Below are 22674 nucleotides of genomic sequence, written 5' to 3'. Positions count from 1 at the left end.
TGGCGGCCATTCTTGTGTCACATTGAGGGACTTCCAGCCAATCAGTCAATCCAGCATGAAACTAACTAAGTCAACCTTCCCTTTTTTTTTTTTATGTTCTGTAACGGATGTGTGGATTTGAATGTTTGGGTTAGTAATCTACTTTGTTGAAAACCAATAAAAATATTCAAATATATAAAAACCTAGAGGTTGGAGTCCTTGTCAAACAGTGTTTTTGACTAAAGTCCCAGAGGGTTAGAGCCCCAGTTAAACAACAGTTAAATGATATTTAACTGAAGTCCTAAAAGGGGTGCAGGTTTTAACGTTTTTATCTTTTTTAATCTTTTTCAAAATGTCTTTCTCACTGTTTTTTCAATGTCACATGCTGTTTTTATTTTAATTATATGAAGCACTTTCAAATGCCTTGCTGCTGAAATGTGCTATACAAATAAAATTTGATTGATTGATTGATTGAACCATTGGAAACTCCATCTCATGTTTATAAACCCCAGCATGTCCATGTGCTAGTCATAGATTACAGCACAGTAAAGCAGACATTAGGATGCAGTAAACAGCAATTTAAAACATTTGACTCTTCATTTATTTAGAGACAAGAAAATGTGAAGTGTTTTGTTCTGATGGTTTCTGATCTAGAAAGATTTACTGAACAAAAACTAGTGAATTTAACTCTCCTGAACTCTTCCAGTTTTAAAATTGAATAAAATACAAAGGTAACATATTAAAATGTTACAAAGGTAACATTTTAAAATGTTACAAATTGAATAAATTAAAATTTATTCAATTTTAATGTGATAGGCCAACACAAAGTAGTGCATAATACTCTAAAAAGTGTGATGTGTATTCAGTCCTCTTAACTCAGGTACCCGGAATTAAATTCTGTGGAACCACTTCAGTACACAGTTCAGATGAGTGTGATTTAATCTGACTATATATCCAAGCTGTTCTGTGAGGGGACACCACAGGTCTGATAAAGAAAACCGCAAAACACTATATGTAGAGGAAAACAGTACATTACAATGTGAACATAAAGAAACAACCGTAGACATACAGCTGGTAGAAACACATCCAGAAAAGACTATTACATTCAATAAAGTACTTTGAACATATAAACTTTTTGCACCTCAGTCTATGACTCCAAAAAGAAAACTTTATTTCATCATAGTCGTCAAACCCATTTTCCTTTGTAAATTGTTGTTATGCCTATGTTATGTCATAGAACCTCTCTCCACAGATCCCCTCAGGTATGTTATAGTAATGTTCTGATTATTGTGATGTCATTTGTTTTCTGTTCAGACAGATAATATCGAGCAGGCAGCTGAGGACCCTGGTCAGGAGGAGGTGGTGCAACAGTGCATGGCCAACCAGGGCTGGCTGGAGAAGCTTTTTAGCTCCTTTGTTGAACTGCTCACCTTTGGTGCCAAGGCATGAAGATCAGAGCCTCTGAACTCCTGCACATACACACAGTATCAAGTAGCCGAATATATCTGGAGTCAGTAACGCGAATGAATCCCACTACACAGACTGAGCAGCTGGTGTCAGTTTGTTTGTGGTACATGTTTTGTTGTAAAGTCCATCTTAAAGTACCTCTTGAGTTCAAAGTTTGTATTGACAAATAGAAGATAATGAATTTTGTGGATATGGTGGATTTTCCCCAAAATTCTATTGATGGAAGTCACGTGAGCAGCGTGATAAGAGATGCTGTTTGTAAGGACATGTTAATAACTGTGGTTTGTATAATTTATACAGTGACATTTTTAAAAATGACCACCCCTAGCTGTGGGTTGTTTGTTCTTATTTTTTGAAGAATATTTTCAAAGGATGTATATAAATGAGTCACCCTGCTTTATTGTACCGTTCAACCCGCGGTTTTCAAACTGGGGATGTATGAGGTAAAATTAGGTCTTGGTGCACTATATGATGTTTCTACAATCTTCAGCAAAGGTAAAAGAATAAATAGCTGTTTGAAACAACATAAAATGTATTCTTCAAACCATGATTTTTTTTAAATGCAGTTTACTGCTACAAATAATGAAGGAATGAAAAAATAAATATGCCTTTCTCTAAAGAAATGTGAGGTGAAAAGATCCTTCAGCAGCCTAAATGTCAGTGTTTTAATGTTGGTCATTTTTATCTGTTTCTTGTTAATTGATATTTCCTATTGTTCTGCCTCTCCTGAAGACTCTTTCAGTGTGTAAATACTGTACAGCTGCCCCATTCTGAAGCTGGCAGTCGCTCCTCTGTACATGAAATTCCTGTATTTGACAGAAGGGAAATAAAACTGATCAAAATGACAAACGTGATGAAAAATAAACAGCATTGTGTTCAAGTTTTTAACATTTCCTTGAGAGAATGTGAGTATAAAACATTCACATCCTCCACTTATCAACCGAATGTCACAGTCATGCACAGTAGAGCTCATTTGCCAACAGAAAGGAAGTCAAAATTGGAATTCAATCCAAGATGGCCAACTACCGTACCTGTTTCATGTAGGATACAGGTGCATGAGACTTTTCTGTAGGTCTTGGGGTAACAAATTTCATGCATCTATGATGAAGTAATGTCAACACGATTGGTCATTTTGCTGGCACACTCGAAGCTTTTAGACATCGTCCTTAGAGGTTGGAGACATTCCAGAACTTCAAGTTAGACTGATTTATTCCTCACCACTATTTCACTGCCAGTGGTGCAAGTGGACTGCACAAGGTAGATGGAATATTGAAGAAATCCAAACTCCTTAAATTCAGTGCAAATAAACAATTACAATACTTTAAACTTGGACACAGATGGTTTAAGATCAGGACAGTGATCTTAAACACACATGAGATCTGGTTTTAGAGTGGATAAAGCAGGCTAACATGAAGCTTCCTGTAAGGTCCTGCGATCAATCCTGCTGATGTCAGAGCCATATGGGACCTTAAGTTCTATGGACTGCAGTAGCTAACTTTGATTAAAAAATAGGGTTTTTAACAAACTTGTTAAAACCGTCAATATGTCATGGCAATATAACAAAGATATTGTATTAAAAAATTGAGCTCCTCTGCCTCCTCACATGCCCAGCGATAACGGCAGATGAACAGTTCTCCGGCAACTGTATGTGTTTGATTGCTATTAGCAAACTTGCAATCCTGAGCACTGTGTGCATTAGCATGATTGATAGCGCAAAGACCCACCAAGACTTTTGCTCATGGTGCTGATTGGTTGTTTCTGAAGAAAAGCACTGCTTCTACTCTCCCTGTAGTAGGACCACAGAGCGGGGGGAGAGGAGCACATTTTTCCAGAATATCTGTCTTATGGTGTACTGTCACAACATAGTAATGGTTTTTAAAAAATATGTAAAAGAAAAAAAAAAAAGAAAGAAAGAAAGAAAATAAGCTATTTCGCACAAGTTTAAAAACTTTGGTTGAGAAAACCATCTACCATATTTTCCGCACTATAAGGAGCACCTTCAATGGATGGCCTATTTTAAAACTTTTTTCATAAATAAGGTGCATAGAATAGACGCTATAGTTAGGGGGACGTAATTTGTTCCGTACTCTATAAATGTGCATGTATAATAATAAAGAAGTGGTCCCCGAGTACTTTATATAGTAGGCTGCCCCAGTCATTGTTTCACTCACAGTGTTGGTGTTGCGATATTGTGCCCGGATGAATGTCTAAAGCCACTTTGTTGACATAAAGAATGTCAACAAAAATAAAGAACATAAATAATGACATAAAGAATGCCAACAAAACAGTCCGATTCCGGTCGGCGAGGAGAGCTTTCCGTGACTGGGCCGTGTCGTGGCCGGACTATGGTCACCCTTCTCCGTTCGTGCACAGCATGTTCGTGGAGAACGTGGTGCTAAATGACCTGCAGACGACCTGATTCTAGGCGGTCGGTAGGTAGATACATAGACATTAATACGTAGACGCCTCATGGAGCGGGTCGGCCCGTTGCAGTGATATGTAATCGCGTCTGCCATATTGAATGTGGCATCTCTGCCAGTAAGCTAATACAAATGAATGGACCGAACTTCAGAAAATACCATTCCACAAAGTATTTTTAGCTAATGTTCATCATCGACCCACTCACATATAAACGTGAATATATTTGGAAATTAAACAATCACCAAAGACAACATTTATGACTTTTCATTATATTTTAATTGTAATTTCTGAATAAAGAAAATAAATGTGAACCTATAATACATTTGATTTTGATAAATCCTTTTTATATATACAGTAATCAACATTTATGAACATATGTACACACACAGACGTCAATATATTAAATAATAAAATATATGTATATATAAAATATATAATTGATCTATTAGTTAACAAATAAAAAATATTTTATTCAAATAAATATATGAATTATATATATATATATAATGTGTGTGTGCATATTTACTGAATGTGGAATATGTGCCAGTAAGGTAATACAAGTGAATGGACTGAACTTGATAAAGTGCCGTTCTACAAAGTATTTTAAGTTAATACCTGCCACTGACATTTTCTCACACACATTAATATATTTGGCAATCAAAGAAATTACTAAAGAGAGCATTTCTAACTTTAAGGAGCACAAGTAAATTAAAGAGCACAATGTTTTATTTGATAGAAACTATTCTGAACATTTTTATAATGACATTGTTGAACAGACACACTTTTACAGTGTTTTATTGAAGAATATATTTACATAATTCCATAGTTTAATGTACATTTAACATTTCAAGACAAGAAACAAGTCATTTTCCTGTATTTATCTTTTATACGTTATTGAGAAATGACTTTTGATTTATAAATCAGTCAATCAGTCATGTAGACATTAAACTACATATTTTTCTTACTTTTTTCCAGAGAATTTACAGTATGTCAACTCTGTTATTGACAGCAAAGAGTGAAAATAATTCCAACAGAGTAAATTATTTTTTATTTCATTATATAAGCTACACTAATACTTCAGATTGAGATATTTAAAAATACACAAAAAGTGAAAGAATAAAACATTTATTTATTATACTGGGAACACTGGTCACAGGCAGGGCTTCAGTCTGCTGGTCTCACTGGGAGAACTCAATGACTTCTGAGACGTCCTGGTTCACAAGCTAAAGCCAAGGATAAAAGAGAAATTATCCAAAAGTGTAATAGAAAATACATACGATATGTTTCGTATATGTTTCTTTCACATTCAGAAAAATACATTTTCAGCATGTTGGGCTCTGACTCGTAGCATCTTTATAGCTAAATACCGACATGGTGAAGCTGAGCTGGGAAACAGACTGAAGAACAGCAGCTCCAGCTCTGATCCTGACTGATCTTTCCTCACTAAATCCTCTGGTTTCTAATGAACTTCTCCTCTAACAGTGGTTTTTCATCAGCTCTCTCAATAGAAAACAGTGTGAAAACGTTAGCTGCTAAACTAACAATCACTGGTTATTTCGGGCCAATTTAGCTACATAGGAAATATTTTTCGGTTGTTTAAAAGCGAATTTCTGGCTGCAAAATCAAGTAATTCTGATCTTTCATCCTTACCTGGGGAAGGTAATCCTAATGAATCCAGTTTGTTTCGTAAAACAGTTGAAACAAGTCCACACAGCACAGGACTTAAGGAGCTCCGATCGCTCTGCTGCCACATAGAAGATGGCGGACGCTTTTACTATGACTCTGAGGTCCATGAGGCGTCTATGTATTGATGTCTATGGGTAGATAGGTCAGTCAAACTTTATTAACAAACCAGCGTTCTGACAAGCATGCACCGCGCGCTTCTTCTTCTACGGGCGAAAATGAAGTCGGCGGCTGTTTACCGTAGTTGCTAGATCTGTTGTGGCTCAATATTGGTCCATATATAAGGCGCACCGGATTATAAGGCACACTGTCGGCTTTTGAGGAAATTGAAGGTTTTTAGGTGCACTTTATAGTGCGGAAAATACGGTAGTTTAAATGAACACAGTAATTTGTTTTATGGTGGATGCTTGAAGCTTGATGGGGGGCTTTATCTTTGTCTATGTCTATATTTGAGCATATGTCAAAATAACTTTAATTCTCCATCCTATTGAAATGTAGAGCAGATGATATAACATAGTGCTCTGGGGCTGGCCTGGGTCAAGGGAGGGCTGTGAGTATATCCAAGGATTAGTGGGTGAAGAGGAGGAGGGGAGTTGCAGAGGAGGAAGGACATTAAGCTTACAGACACTGTTTTATTTGGAGGACAGAGACACTGCCTTGGACGGTGTAAGTGGATTATTACACCAACAGGTAAGTGCAACAGTTCATAGACATTAGTGCCTTGAATGTTACTGTGAATTATTTCTTATGATCCACTTCAAAGTATCTGAACGTAGTGCTTCAATTCACATTAATTGGCTTTAATAGCAGCTTGATGGCTAAATAACTGGAGCTGCAGAGACCACATTATCATTTGCTTTTGATATTATGTAGAACAGCCTTTTTCAAACTGTGGTCCCCAGACCACTGGTGTTCCACGGGCGCACTCTAGTAGTCCGCAAAGTACTGCATGTAAATGACCGTTTGTTTGTCGTGATGTGGGTTCAAAGTGTATGGAGGACCAAAACCGACATAAGAAATAAAATATATACATAAAAGAAATATATATCTGACATAAGAAATAAAATGTATATTTTGATAATTAAAAGCATAAATACATATTTTGATAAGAAATAAAAGCATAAATATATATTTAATTTTTCCCTTTCCTTACATGAGTTTTATTGGGAATGGAAATCCCAATCGATGAATCATAATTTGTATCGACACACAGAGCATAAAATCACCCAAGAAAAGCTTTCAGACTTTACTTATTTTATTAACTTTCAGCGCTGAAAGGAGACGCTTTACCATTACATCTGAGAAGAGTTTCTAAAAATGTCTGTGCAGCGTCTGAGGAGAAGGAGGAGGGTAGCTGATTATATGGACTGAAGACACTCCCTGAAATCACACCATGTCTCTGTGTCCCTGATAAGTTTCTGTTTCTCTGAGAAATGGACCTTAGTGTCTAACAGAATCAAAAATGTAACTCTTTACTATGGGCCCTTTGTCTAACAGCGTGTGGCTCTTTCTCGGCCTTGGTAAAGCGTCTCAACATTCCCCCTGTTGGGCTCTAAAAGAGCCCAAAAAGGAGAAGACAAACCCTCCGGAAAACATTCCCCGAGGCTTTTACAAATGTTGACATACATGTCATCATTCATGTCATTTCATCTCATTTCATTTCATTTCAGTTTTGGGGGTAAAAACGGATAGGGCACCCCTATGCCTCTTAGGTGGTGGATCGAAACCACAATGTCCCTCTTACAATCTAATAAAGAACACGTAAGGAAATAAAATTTTAAAGAATGTTAGGGTTAAAATTAGAAAAAGAAATTCAACCGTCCATGGCATGACTTTTTTTGTTTTTAGTGGAAGAAAATATTTTCCTGCAGATTTGTGAGAGCTTCGTCATCTGTAATTACATATCAATCATAAAGTCGGACCATGACACTTTCTGGAACCAAATACTATAATTATTACCTTTATGTTGCTTGTTATTTATTTATTATTTCTTTTTGTTACCTCAGGTCAACGCCATGCCACGGAAGGGTAATGAACTATAAAAGAACAAAGTCTGAAATTTTTGTGTTAGTTTTTGTATGTATATTTTTGTAATCCAAGTTAAAAAGAATAAATGTTAAATTTTATGAAAATATAAAATGGGTGAAGTGTTAGGAGGACATAATTTTCATCTTAGTAAAAAAGTATTAAAATTATATTCACTAAGTTGAATATAATTTAACTAAAATGTAAATTGAACAGAATGTTAGGATGATATTTCAAACTTAATAAAATGCAAAAACGAATAAAGTGTTAGGTTAATATTTTAAAATGAATAATATGTAAATGAATAAATGTTAATAAACTGAAATCCATAAAATGTTAGGTAATATGCAAAAAGTCAACACATTGTTAGCTGAATAAAATGTTAGATTAATATGTTTCAAAAGTTAAGAAACCAAACATGAATGAAATTTAAGAAAATGTAAAATGAATAAAAGGTAGATATTACTTAAAACTTAATAAAGTAAAATTAGAAATGTTGAGGTACTATCCTTTAAAGTCAATGAAGCAATAATGAGTAATGCGTAAAACAATTTGTTAGTAAGATAATAAACCAAGCTTACTGAAATTTCTATGTAATAATTAAAAGTTAATGAACTACAGAAAGGATGCAATGTTAAACGAAATTAAATGGTAAGAAAAGCTTAGAAGTCTGAGTATTGAAAGGCACAGAACATATAATGAACACATTCATAAAACAGCAAACCAATGCAATAAATCAGGATCAAGGGTAGCACATTCAAAATATACTGGTATGAATAAACTATGATGAGGAAACAAGTAAAACTGCTTTCTAAGTAAAATGCAATAATAGTAATAAAATCTAATCATATCAGTCCCTCTATAGTAGCGGTTCTCAACGTGGGCGGTACCGCCCCCCAGGGGGCTCTCAGAGGACGGCAGGCGGCGCTGGCGGACATTTTTACAATATATCAGTAACATTTGTTAGTTAAGTTCTCCTCTTAATAATAGCTAAAGAAATGCTTAAAGTCAGTAACACCTTGTACATTTCAACTTTCAAAAATAACTTTGCTTGTTCTAACTGTTGGTATATTCATTGGATCAGACAATATCAGAAACCAAACAAAAATCATGTAAAGGATCAGATTATGAAATGAATGTGCAAAACTGCCCACAGTCATGTTTTATCAAAGAAATATCATTTGAAATGTATATATGAATTATCCCTAATAGAAACTTTACCAGAAATCTTAAACCATATATAAATCTTTTGCTTTTGTTATTTTAATGAGATTCAATCAAATAGTCCTCATTTAACAAGAAGTAACCCGCTATACTAAAGGCTTGTAAAATATCATCAATAGTGTGAAAAGTTAATGATCCGTGTTAAATTAAGATCCCTTGTAATATGTTCCATTCATGTAATAAAAGACAACCCTATTTTGTCTCAGACCAAAAACTGTAAATTATAATTATGAGAAATGTTTAGGCATTATTACCTTGAATCAACAATTACACATAGGACTAGATTCTTTTTTATTCTGTCAATATTTTTTGACCTGGTTTAAGCAGTTCCATAATTGCTCATCTGTAAATCCCAATTTAGACCAATTTAATTTGAATCCTCATATTTTCTTCTCATTTTAAAACCTCATATAATAATTAGCCTGCTTTTTTTTTACAAGAATAAAGCTAACCCTGTCACTACACATTTAACTGACTTATTTGATTCTCAACATGGTTTTAATCCCAAAAGTTCAACAATTTTAACCTTTGAATAATTGGTTCTTTTGAAACACTTCTATAGAATGTTTACTTAACTGAATTACCCTCTTTTGTAGTGTTTATCCTATTTATCAATGTTTTTGGCAGTTTTGGGGAGAAACTTGATACAACTAGATTTATTAAATTATATAAATGTTCAGGTTAGACCTTTCTGCATGACTTGGTTAAACTACCTATTATTATATATATATTATAGCAAGAGAGATGCGGCAATCAAACGATCCCTTCCATATTTTAAGAAACTATTTTGTAAAAATCTATTTGACACATGACATCATTGTTAATTTTAATGTATTCAATTCAGAATATTCAGTATTACTTTAGAAACTCATTCGAATAGTTAAAGATTTGTGAATTTTGATTTAACCTCTTTTATGTTTTGCTGAAGCCCAAAACTGAAATTTTTTTTCAATAGATTAACTCACAATTTGTTTGAATAAAGTAATTCCATGCATCTCCCCCTGTTTCTGTATCGAACACTGTATAGTTTTTCGGTACAGAAACTCCTAAGAAACCCACGCAAATCAGTTAGCCCAAATTTTCTTTCATTGCTAATTATAACAGTTGGATGTAATTAAAACATGGTGTTTACACCTCAGTGAAAGAATTGAATAGTTGATTGAAAATATGTGCAGTAAACCCATAATTTTGTTCAGTAATTTTCCGAAGAGTAGATTTTCCTAAGATTTGAAATGGATTCCAAATAAACTTAAATCATAACTTGAAATAATAGTCCTTATATTTGTAGCCACTGTAATTTGAGGCAACTAGAGCTTAGACCAAGCGTGGTTGGTTGTGCTTTTGTAAATCAGGAAATTAACAAGTTTTACCGTACTTTTATCCGTTTTCAATTGTTGTCATGCTGGAGGAGAGAAACACATTAGGCAGATGTTGGACAATCAGAGTTATAATCATTCAGGCAAACAAAATATTTCTGTAAACTGCAGAGTTCTAACACCCTGCTGCATCGAGCCTTCACTTGTACCGTTAAAATTATTCTGGGGATCAAATAGCAGAGGTCAGAATACAAAGGCAGTAGACCATGAATGTGCTGTAAATAAACTAAGGTGAGAAAAAGTGGCATCACACAATTCGAAAATTCTAGAAAAACCATTAAGAGCTACAAAGTTTTGTTGGCAGCCATTTTGTCTCCAACCTGTAGACTGAGGGAAATCCCAGGACCACCTACGGCAACAGACAAGCAGGACCGCCTCTGAGTCTCAGTCCGACTTCACAGGTGATGTTCCAATTGCCCCATCAGAATCTGTCCAGGGCAGCATTCAGTCCCGCTGTGCAGAAAAATCTGGACAAAGTGTGTGGCCCCCCTTGACAGAGCGTGTGGGAGAGACTGAGAGATACAGCAGATGAATCGTTTTCAAACCTCTGTCACACATCGGGCAGAAGACATTGGTCTTTTCTGCCATAGGAGACCCTCAGAAATGACGCCTGGGTCTCGTCCTTTAGCCAGGTGTTTCCTCAGAGATCACAGTCAAACATCCAATGCGAGTTCCTGTAAGCTGCAATCTACCTTCAGGTGACAATAGGAAAAATCAATCCAACCTCACTGACCTCTGTAGAAGCTGTAAGAATCGTCCAACAGGTCTTTGCCCTCAAACGGCAGTCCAGCAGAAGATGGCACAATTCATATGTGTTGAAAGTGCAAATGTCCAAGTCAGCATGGCTAAGAACAGCAGATGCCTGATGCCAAAGCCAGAGGCCTTTCTCCTCACCTCCTTGCAACGGCCCTGAACCCGCAAAACCCCCCCACGGTCCCTGTCAGACCACAGGAAGCAGCATTGCTAGAGTAAAACACAAAGTAAATTAAGAAAATAAAAGTGCATGCCACCTTTTGCTCACATAATTATAAATTAAATGTCTTTTCTGCAGCTTGTGATGTAGATGAAAAGTTGCCTCTTTTTTTGTTTCTTTTTTGTTTCAGCCAGGCTCAGGGTCACTGGAGCGGCTCAGATAAGGGCCACTGCATCAGTCCCTGAGCTCCAAAGGAAAGATAAAATAGAAATGCGTTAAGATGATTCATCCTCAGATATTTCAGAATTAACCGATTGTGGAATCAACTCCTTTCAAAAATTAAACTCTAAGAAATTATTAAATGTAAACAAAATTTAGTATTTCCAGCTACATACACTTTTCATTAATTGGTTATTCAAATGCATATGTAAAATAATTAATTTAACAGCGTCCAATTTTACACAAAAGCATCCTTGTGATAATGCCATGCTTTAAGACAACCAGTCAAATTTTACCATTATCCTGATATTTTTCAACAGCTGAGTGTTGTATTTATGTTTTTTTTTTTATTTAAAAAATGTTCACATTTTATCTGAATTTTTCTCCGTGTCCCCTTAAGGGGTTCCGTTGAATTTTATAGTACTTTTAACCAAAATTTTCTTAATGATAACAATTACATCCAACTGTAACTTTATACAATTAAAATTAGAGGTGATGCAGGAAATTCATGAATATTTAAATAAATATGGCATAGATATTGATTGAAGCTATTCAATTTTACATTGCCAATTTTAATTTAGTAAGATCTTCTATATGACTCTGTATTTCAGTCATGCAGGAAGGCACTGTATAAGAGCTCATTAAATAATCTCACAATACACCAATGTCAAATGAATAAATTCATAATTAACCATATCTATACACCAACTGGGAACTAGAGTCTATTTCTTCTTCACACCCTGTTGATATAATTTTTAAAATTTTAAAGCAATTTCCAAATCTTCTGTCTAGAATTGAAAATAGACTATGAGATGTTTTAAATGTAAAGTTTTATCAGAAATGTTTTATGTTTATCATTTACCATTTGCCCCTTTTGTTTTCTTATGTAAATAGAAAACAAACATTTCTGACAACAACATTTGTTATCAGAAATATTGTTCAGACTCTTTTTCTGTACATATTTCAAAAATGTCCAACTGAAACTGTACTGCAAAGGCCAAAAGTTTTATTATTTTAAAGAGTTCAGATCAGAATTTGGATTGCTTTCCTAAAAGGCAGTGTCAATGTGCTGTTTGAACCGACCAAAGAAAAATTTATCAATTTAGGCAGAGGAGCGAAAAATTTAGACACAGATTGTGCAGGACTGTAAGATCTCTTTGCGTTTCAAATCAAATGTTCTGTTGGACCTGAATTTATGTATCCAGTCAGTCGAAATTTAAGGCACACAAATGTTGTGAGCCAGTTGTTGTCCAATCAGTTTGTTTTTTACATAATCAATTACTATCATATCCACTTTAAAAGTTTCATCATATCCAATTTGTGCCTTTCTACCAAGACACGCATGTGTTTCAAAAGCAGTAGTTAGTTCAGTTAGTAAGTTAGTTTATTAGAAAAATAAAAACAACAATAATATTAATAAAAATGAAAATAAAATAAAAAATGTTAAACTAAATGAAACAGTCTTGTAATAAATGCTGTCTGGTTTTGAACCAAAGCTGAAATGTGTTTACTCCTTTTCCAACATATTGTTTCCCATTTTGAAGTAAGGTAACCGAATTATCTAGATTTAGAATCATAAATTGTCTTTGAGACAAGAATATTTTGTAATGAACCTTAATTGAAACTACATATATATATTCATGCTTTTATTTCTTGTCAAAATATATATTTATGCTTTTAATTCTTATCAAAATATATATTTATTCTTTTATTTATTCTTTTATTTCTTATTATCTTGGATATATCCCAGCCAGCATACCTATGTGGGCCCCATATGGGGAAAAGGAGGGCAGACAATATGGGTCCCGTATGGGTTTATCCATGGTTTCCATGGTGGCCCCACATGGGTTTGCCCATATAGGCCCCAGGTGGGCGGTGCCAGCACCTAGGTATGCTGGCAGGGTATATTTCTTCTTTTATTTATATATTTATTCTCTTATTTCTTATTATGTCGGTTTTGGTCCTCCATAAAAGTGCGATGCATACAATTGGCTTACCAAAGGATTGTGTTTAAAAATAATTATGGATAAATGGTTTAAGACCAGGTCACATAAAATAAAAGCTGAAGATACTCCTGGAAAGAAAACAACACCAGAAAAAGTTAAACCTGCTGATGTGTTCGAATCTTTTGAACGGTCTCCACTCTTAGTTAATGAGAACTGTTCTTTGTTCTTACGACTTTGTTTTCTTATATGGCTCTGCTCACACAACAGATATTGTTTTTATTTAATTAAAAATTATTTAATTAAATGCATTAATTTAAATGCATAAATACAACTGATAGAAACTGGTGGATAACTTTACATTTAATAGAGCAGAAAATGACTTTTTTGTCTGTCAAAGCAAATAAAATCAATTTTTCTGTTATTGTGCAAATAGCCGTAAAATGCTATAAATGGACATAACACTTGGTAGTAAAGAAAAACTTCTTTTTTGATTTCCATGTGTTTGATGTCATTGGAAAGCTCAAAATCCGCACTTTCAAAATCTTTAAATAACTCAAAACACCCAGAGTCGACTTGGCCGATCCTATTTACAAAACAGCATGGATGAACAATGAAAACAACAATCAGTGTGTTAAGATGCTAATATTTTCATTTAAGTTTGTATACATTAAGATGTGTTGTTGAGGAGAAATTTCAAGTTAGTTTGTCTGGGAGGGTTTGTTCGATGGGTAAGTGACTCTCAGCCTGAAAAAGTTTGAAAAAACACTTATGTAAAAGTTACTTTTATAATTGCTGAGCCTTTATGTAAGTGCATACATAAAGACACTTGCATAAAGTGATTACTTCAGTGTTGGTTCTTGATTACAGGAAATAAGTTTGAATATTTCTGCAGCAGACGCTCAGGCATGGCGCCCAACGTGGAGAAGATCATCCAGAGCATCAGCCTCGGAGACCAGGACGCTGTCCAGCTCTTACTGGACAACTACAATACCCAGGTTATTGATGGTTGCCATGACGACTGCCTCAATTTGGCATGAGACATTTTCCTTCTTTTGTAACCATGGAAACAATGTGCAAGGCACGATGAGAATGGTTGTCGATGCCTAGAGGAATGTTTGAAATGTCTGCAGGAGCACCAAGTTGATCGGCTCCATCTCTGGCTTCATATCGTCCACAAACATGTGGACGATATGAAAGAGAAGCATTCATTGCTTCTCTTTCTCTGCTCCACTCCTGCTCCACTCCTGCTGCTGCTGTTTGAACAGTCAATCTACTTCCAAATACCAAGATAATTTTGGTATATTGTGACAAAATTAATCAAGTGAATGAATACAGCCATTCATCCTGTAAATGGTGGTTTGAACCCCTGCCCTCTGTCGTTGTGACCTTGGGTAGTCAGAGGGCCCAGTAGGGCCAGTTGAATGACAGTTATGTCTCTGTCAGTCTACCCCACAGCAGCTGTGAGTACAATGTAGCTCACATCATCATTGTGTGAACGGGTTAATGACCGATTGGAGTATGAAGAGGTTTGAAGTCCTCTGACCTGATAAGGCAATATAGAAATGTCACCCATTTATAATTTTACCATGTTTTTTAATTGTCACTGAGACTATTGTCTTGCTGTCAGCTGTAATATTTTTTCAGTATATCATTTGCTTTAAGTTTTATCTTTATCAAATTATGCTGATCTTTGTAAAACATTCAGTTCAACTTTTTTCTTTTATATCTTCACAGTACGCAGAGTGCTTCTTTTTCAATACTGAGGCACAAGAGAGAAAAAAGGTCAGTAAGCAAAATGTCTGAGTCTGTGAATCATCTTGTAAAAATATTTACATATAAAGTTAAGAAACGCCCCACCTACAGAGTGGAGCCACACTCCCTCCCCATAAACATCCCTTGAACCAGCAGACCAGGCACCAAAACCTGGAATTGTAATCCAAAAAAACTGCCTCCTTTTTGAGCTTGCTGCACTTTTGAGTCTTGACGGCTTAGACTTCCATCATGTTCCACCTGCCTTCATGACTGTCTATCCTCAATCATCTCCCTGCTGCAGAACGTCTGGAACAAAACATGGTTGCTATAAAACAAGACAATGGGCAACCTCCATGTGCAGTCCTTTACTAAGCATTTTTCTTGTCATCTGATTGAGAATGTTTATACTGTATTTTTGTCATTGTAATACTGGACAGACTCCAGCTTTGCTTTCGGTCATCAATGATGACCACACCCGTGTCCACATTTTTAAGAATATGAACATTTTTACACAATACTGAAATTGTTGAGAACAGCACCACCTGCTGTTTGGTGGAGGCATCACACAGTCATGCATGTTGACTTTACTTCTTATCAAAATGGATAAATGTCATAATCTCTGAATCTATTTTTGGACATCTTTTTCATTGCAAAACAGGAATCCCCATTTTCCTGACCAGACACTATCCAAGTCCAAAATGTCAATAGTAGAATGTCACCACTTCTTTGTTTTTGTCTTCTCTTTTTAAGTCTTACACTTATTATCTTTTTCTTTATTATACATCTGTTGCTGTTCATTCTCGGACCACCTGTCTGTAGCAACAACGACTGGAAGAGGTAAATAAATCACCCAGACAGAGCTGTGCTGACAATGAGTTCACACCGTCTTACATTAATCTGAAAAGGTGCTTAAATTGTTTAGTCACATCTAGTCTCTGTGTGGATGGGTGTCCTCCAAAAGCGATTAATCATGTGTTCCAAAGCTATTTAGATACCTCATCACTCATCATATTACCCTGTGTTGACCTTCACTTTCGTAGTATGCTTCAGCTTGTGCACAAGACTGTTCTTAATAGGAATTATTTCTTTTGGTGGGTTTGGTTCAGGGCTGATAGTGGAAAAAAAATCCAGAGCCTTAACTTTTTTCCGTCCCCACGAGGGGGACATGATGTGAAGGGTGTTACATATGCAACTCACCTTTAACACATAACATATAACACTATATAAAAATAACTCTTTTAACCCATGAAATAGTGGGCTCCTGACCACAGATGTACACTGCTCAAAAAAATAAAGGGAACACTCAAATAACACATCCTAGATCTGAATGAATGAACTATTCTCATTGAATACTTTGTTCTGTACAAAGTTGAATGAGCTGACAACAAAATCACACAAAAATCATCAATGGAAATCAAATTTATTAACCAATGGAGGCCTGGATTTGGAGCCACACACAAAATTAACGTGAAATGTTCCCTTTATTTTTTTGAGCAGTATATATAAAGTGTCAGGATTGGTGAAGGCGGAGGCAAGGGAGAGCCGAAATGCAAACAAATATTTATTTAACTTAAACACTTGTGTTCACCAAATTACAGGCATAAGACGCACAAGAATCTTGCACGAGACTAGATAGAACTAGAACATTTCTGAAGAAATTTAAACAGGGCCTACCAAAGTGTGCCCGTCAGTTTGAACCCAACATTCTGCTGCTAAAAATTTAAATGCTAAGCTTAGCTAAAATAATTTTAATAGCATGTAGAGAATCACAAGAATATTGACTAACATGGACATAGTTCATTCAATATGTTAAAACTAGTGGATAAGCTAAAATTAGCCAAAATGCTAATGTTAGCCTAAATACTGCCAGTGGCATGTGGGGTATCACTAGCATGTTGTGTTACATTGACTTACTCTATTCATGGCTAATGAATCAAAAATAGCTCAAATGCTTATTTTACCCATTAGTTCACTAAGAAAGAAATAGCAGAAATACTTATTTTAGGGTGAGAACTAATGTTAGTGCATGACCTTGTTTAACCTGAGAGAAAAAAAAAATAGCTAAATTGCTCATTAAAAGGAAAAGACAGATGTTAATGCACCCCCTTGCTCTTCGTAAGAAAAAACACAGTAGGGACCAATGCTATATTAATGCTACCGCATTAATATGTAACACTGAAATCAGACTCATAAACATCAAGAGTTCAGTGTCTATTGGGAGCACAAAAATATACCCCGATTATTTAAACAACCCACACCAGCAGTATCTGGTCAGTAACAACACTCCCAACATATTGAAAATAGATCTTTGTGTTTCCATGGCTAATCAACAGGGTCAATGCGTCTTTGCAACTGCAGCTCTTCTAGGACGTTATTAGTGTCTTAAGGTCTGCCATTAAAAGTCCAAAGAAGGAGGGAAAGAAACTGACCTGAGAAAGAGTCATTGGTGGCCAGCTTAGTGTTGAACACTGGAACCAACAATCTATAATTGGTGAAACAGATTTGTAAAAAGTGTATCTCAATGCTGAATGATGTTCTCTGTGTGAAGTAACCCATATAGACAAGGCCAGTAAGACTAAACAGGACAGAAGATATTATAAAGAAGAAATCCAGTTGGGGGCAATGTTGGATTTAACATCGTTTCTGAGCACCAACCATATTGAGTGTAACACGCCAGGGAATAAACAGAGTACAAGTACTGCATGAAAGCAATATACAGGTCCTTCTCAAAAAATTAGCATATTGTGATAAAGTTCATTATTTTCCATAATGTAATGATAAAAATTAAATTGTCATATATTTTAGATTCATTGCACACCAACCGAAATATTTCTGGTCTTTTATTGTTTTAATACTGATAATTTTGGCATACAGCTCATGAAAACCCAAAATCCCTGTCTCAAAAAATTAGCATATTTCATCCGACCAATAAAAGAAAAGTGTTTTAATACCAAAAAAGTTAACCTTCAAATAATTATGATAAGTTATGCATTCAGGATAACTTAACATAATTAGGAATCCTTTTGCAGCCTTCAGTGCGGCGTGGCATGGAGGCAATCAGCCTGTGGCACTGCTGAGATGTGATGGAGGCCCAGGATGCTTCGATAGCGGCTTTAAGGTCATCCAGGGTGTTGGGTCTCTCAACTTTCTCTTCACAATATCCCACAGATTCTCTATGGGGTTCAGGTCAGGAGAGTTGGCAGGCCAATTGAGCACAGTAACACCATGGTCAGTAATACCAGTGGTTTTGGCATTGTGAGCAGGTGCCAAGTTGTGCTAAAAAATTAAATCATCTCCATAAAGCTTTTCAGCAGATGGAAGCATGAAGTGCTCCAAAATCTCCTGATAGCTGCTGCATTGACCTGCCCTTGATAAAACACAGTGGACCAACACCAGCAGCTGACATGGCACCCAGACCATCACTGACTGTGGGTACTTGACACTGGACTTCTGGCATTTCCTTCTCCCCAGTCTTCCTCCAGGCTCTGGTACCTTGATTTCCGAATGACACAATTTTCTTTCATCCGAAAAAAGTACTTTGGACCACTGAGCAACAGTCCAGTGCTGCTTCTCTGTAGCCCAGGTCAGGCACTTCTGCCGCTGTTTCTGGTTCAAAAGTGGCTTGACCTGGGGAATGAGGAACCTGTAGCCCCTTTCCTGCACATGCCTATGCACAGTGGCTATGGATGTTTCTACTCCAGACTCAGTCCACTGCTTCCGCATGTCCCCAAGGTCTGGAATTGGCCCTTCTCCACAATCTTCCTCAGGGTCCGGTCACCTCTTCTCGTTGTGCAGCGTTTTCTGCCACACTTTTTCCGTCCCACAGACTTTCCACTGAGGTGCCTTGATACAGCACTCTGGGAAAAGCCTATTCGTTCAGAAATTTCTGTGTCTTACCCTCTTGCTTGAGGGTGTCAATGATGGCCTTCTGGACAGCAGTCTTACCCATGATGGCGGTTTTGAGTAATGAACCAGGCTGGGAGTTTTTAAAAGCCTCAGGAATCTTTTGCAGGTGTTTAGAGTTACTTTGTTGATTCAGATGATGAGGTTAATTGCTCGTTCAGAGAACCTTTTCATGATATGCTAATTTTTTGAGACAGTGATTTTGGGTTTTCATGAGCTGTATGCCAAAATCATCAGTATTAAAACAATAAAACACCAGAAATATTTCAGTTGGTGTGCAATGAATCTAAAATATATGACAGTTTAATTTTTATTATTACATTATGGTAAATAATTAACTTTATCACAATATGCTAATTTTTTGAGAAGGACCTGTAGTGTCAGGAAAGATGGTGTTTGGTGTCGACAGGAACCACGAGGCCTTCTTCATCTTGTCATAGTTAGACTTTTACTTTTCATCACAGTTAAGATATACAGGTCAGATCTCACCGGAACACAACGTACAAACTCACACAGAGCGTAGAGGATACTCAGACCAGGAAACCCAGACGAGACTGCCGCAACAAACCTGCGGCGCGTCAAACCTAAATAGCTAACCAAACAGGTGAATCAAATTACTAATTAGTGGACAGAGGAAAAACCGGTAATACTCAAAAGTAGACACTAGAAACCTCGAAATCAACTCAAACTAAACGGAGAACACAGAAAAATCCACACAAAAAACCCAACATATGACAGTACCCCCACTCTTAGGGCGGATTCCAGACGCCCAAACAAACACTAAGGCACCCCCAGTCCCAAAGTCAAAACCCCGAAGGGAGCGTAAGGGAAAACACAAAAACAACCCACAACGGGCGTGAGAAAGGCAACAGAAAAAACACCCCCAGACGGACTTCCACCAAATAAGCCCCCAACAGTCTGCAGGGCGGAAAACCGAACTGGTGGGACCACAGAAAAAAAATTTCCCCAGTCTATGGGCCTGAACCTCTCTGGAGGACGACCCGAACGTAACCAAAACCTCCAATGCCCCTCAGGTGGACGACCCGGTGGCCGCTTCATTGTCAATATGTTCCCTGGAGGACGAACCACATGTCGCAGGATCCGCAGCAAAGTTCCCAGCGCTCGAACTGGAGAACGCCTCCCTCTACCAATCCAGCGGCGGAAACGTCCACGTAACCTTAGTGAAATTTCCCCAGTCTATGGGCCTGAACCTCTCTGGAGGACGACCCGAACGTAACCAAAACTTCCCATGCCCCTCAGGTGGCCGCCTCATTGTCAATATGTTCCCTGGAGGACGAACCACATGTCGCAGGATCCGCAGCAAAGTTCCCAGCACTCGAACTGGAGAACGCCTCCCTCTACCAATCCAGCGGCGGAAACGTCCACGTAACCTTAGTGATGAACCCTGGCGGCGAATAACTCCTCGTAACACCTCATGCTGGCGTCGTCCCGAGCCCCTCCCTCCTGCTCCAGCTACCGAATCGGAAAACACTGGCATGAAACCGAAGCCGAGGCTGGACCTCTCACCACAGGAGATGAATCGAAGAAAAAGGACCCCCGCAGCTCAGTTGGTGAAGGTGTAGACCCTCCCAGTTCAGGAAACCGGTCGGAGGCCGACACCTCCAACACTTGTGGTAGCCCAGGAAACGGCTCAGAGGCTGGAACCTCCACCACAGGAGACAGGACGGAAGCCGGACCCACCAGCTCAGGAAACGGATCGGAGGCTGGAACCTCCGGCACAGGAGACAGGTCGGAAGCCAGACCCACTGGCACAGGAAACGGATCGGAGGCTGGACCCACAGGCACAGGAGACGGATCAGAAGCCGGACCCACCGGCACAGGAGACGGATCGGAAGCTGGACCCACCGGCACAGGAGACGGATCGGAGGCTGGAAAGACCTCCAGCAAAACTCCCCAGAGGAACCCCACCAGATGCTCCACAGTGGCTTCACAGCCTCGACTCTGGAGCATTGTCTCCCCATCGTGACCAGAGGCGATGTCGGGAGCGGGTCTCTCCTCCCTGCGGGAGTCTTTCGCCGAGTCCGGGGGCGAGGGCGCTGGTGAACTCCTCTCCCGGGGTTCTGGGATGACCCACGGGAGATAGTCATCACAATCCCCATAAAAAAAGTTTCTCCACCCAGGGGGGAGAAACGGCCTAGGAGTCACCGCCCCCGTATCCGTGGTTCCTGTCGTCAGTCTGGCGGCAGTCTTCTGTCAGGAATGATTGTGTTTGGTGTTGACAGGAACCACGAGGCCTTCTTCGTCTTGTCATAGTTAGACTTTTACTTTTCATCACAGTTAAGATGTACAGGTCAGATCTCACCGGAACACAATGTACAAACTCACACAGAGCGTAGAGGATACTCAGACCGGGAAACCCAGACGAGACTGCCGCAACAAACCTGCGGCGCGTCAAACCAAATAGCTAACCAAACAGTTGAAAACAGGTGAATCAAATTACTAATTAGTGGACAAAGGAAAAACCGGTAATACTCAAAGGTAGACACTAGAAACCTCGAAATCAACTCAAACTAAACGGAGAACACAGAAAAATCCACACAAAAAACCCAACATATGACTTATAGCAGTGTGACCCATTATTACTGATGCTAACATCAGTGCAGTGTTACTAATTCCCATCTCTTGGTTCATCAGTTCAGAAAGAACAAAATAAGGGACTGTGCTTCAAACTCTGATTCGGACATTGACTCAGATGATGAGAGGCCAAATCTTCTTCTCAGAGAGGTAGGCCAAGTAAACTGATGTGGTTTGTTTGTTCTCCTGTACCCTCTGGACTTCCCAAAACCTCCAGTCATCTTTTACAGCAGATTTACCTGTATCTAGATTGATTTGTTTAATCATAATCATTTCCATAATCTCTGGAGATGAATATTCAAAGAAGGATTCCTCATAGGATCAAGAAAATTATGGACAACCCTGATCATCCTCTCTTCATGAGACTGTGTTAGCTTCCCAACAGAGTATCTTCAGTCAGAGGCTTCATCAGATTCAGTGCAGTACAGACCGCTATAGGAGATTTTTCCTGCTAACAGCCATCACTAGCTACAATATCTCTTTTAAGAATCTAAATTAATGAGTTACAACAACATTTAATTTTCCTTTGGGATTAATAAAGTATTTTTGAATTTGAATTGAATCTATGATGCTGCAGCACATGTAATAAACATAAGACTCTTTAAATGTTGATGTATTTGATTTGTGCTGAGGCTGAATTCTTAGATTTCATCATAATATTTTTCCCTGCAGGGTCTGGCTGCTTCCCTGCTGGGCTTTGTCGGTGGTCAGTTGCAGCCTGCAGTGCTAAGAGCTTGTCTGCATACTCTGCGAATCCTCTCCCGTGACCGTAGAGCTATGGGACCAATGATCACTGATAGCGCCCTACTCACCTTGACACACCTGGGAGGTATCAATCTTCGGCAGCACAGCCAGCAGCAGGACAAAGCAAAAATTCAAGATCAGTGTGACAGAACACAGATCCATGGAATAGAAGCAAGTGGATGTCAGGGAGCAGTAGATTCCGATCAGAGGTGTACAGTTTCTTTTTCAGAGTGTCACTCCTTTAACCGGCGAGGGAACGTAGGGAACCTTGTGCTTGCTCCTGGGAAAAAAGACGCCCGGGAAGACGACAGTGAGGAAAATGGGAAAGTGGATGATGGGGAGGTGTGCAGGAAGGAAGCCATGAAAGTCTTGTGTAATATAATCTACAACAGTCCCCAGGCCCGGGAAAGAGCCAGCGCACTGAGGT

At 38.0% G+C, this 22674-nt stretch overlaps 1 protein-coding gene and 2 long non-coding RNA genes across 4 annotated transcripts in view; all 3 read left to right on the top strand.

The window, feature by feature from the left end:
• Window positions 1-2326, top strand: part of LOC107834873 (uncharacterized) — a 10960-nt gene extending 8634 nt beyond the window's left edge. Inside the window, exon 2 of the long non-coding RNA XR_001660699.1 lies at window positions 1294-2326. This is a non-coding gene — a long non-coding RNA (uncharacterized LOC107834873). The remainder of the gene's footprint in view (window positions 1-1293) is intronic.
• A 3799-nt stretch (window positions 2327-6125) lies between these two features.
• The window catches only part of LOC103131709 (synembryn-A-like), a 32345-nt gene continuing 15796 nt past the window's right edge, over window positions 6126-22674 (top strand). Inside the window, exons 1-6 of one of the 2 annotated variants that reach the window (XM_016666853.1) lie at window positions 6126-6240; window positions 14149-14248; window positions 14988-15035; window positions 15825-15842; window positions 21564-21653; window positions 22176-22672. In XM_016666853.1, the coding sequence (XP_016522339.1) occupies window positions 14159-14248; window positions 14988-15035; window positions 15825-15842; window positions 21564-21653; window positions 22176-22672 (743 nt within the window). In that variant the 5' untranslated portion in view covers window positions 6126-6240; window positions 14149-14158. Of the gene's footprint in view, window positions 6241-14145; window positions 14249-14987; window positions 15036-15824; window positions 15843-21563; window positions 21654-22175; window positions 22673-22674 lie in introns of both variants that reach the window. The other variant, XM_007543407.2, reaches the window with a different exon arrangement.
• On the top strand, window positions 15852-17022 carry LOC107834875 (uncharacterized). Its single transcript, XR_001660701.1, has 2 exons — window positions 15852-16278; window positions 16500-17022. It is a non-coding gene; the product is annotated as an uncharacterized LOC107834875 (long non-coding RNA).

This window comes from Poecilia formosa, unplaced genomic scaffold, assembly GCF_000485575.1.
Source record: "Poecilia formosa unplaced genomic scaffold, Poecilia_formosa-5.1.2 Scaffold818, whole genome shotgun sequence".
In the NCBI taxonomy this organism is placed as follows: domain Eukaryota; kingdom Metazoa; phylum Chordata; class Actinopteri; order Cyprinodontiformes; family Poeciliidae; genus Poecilia; species Poecilia formosa.
Note: the sequence above shows the minus strand (reverse complement) of the source record. Positions and strands in the feature narration are given on the sequence as shown.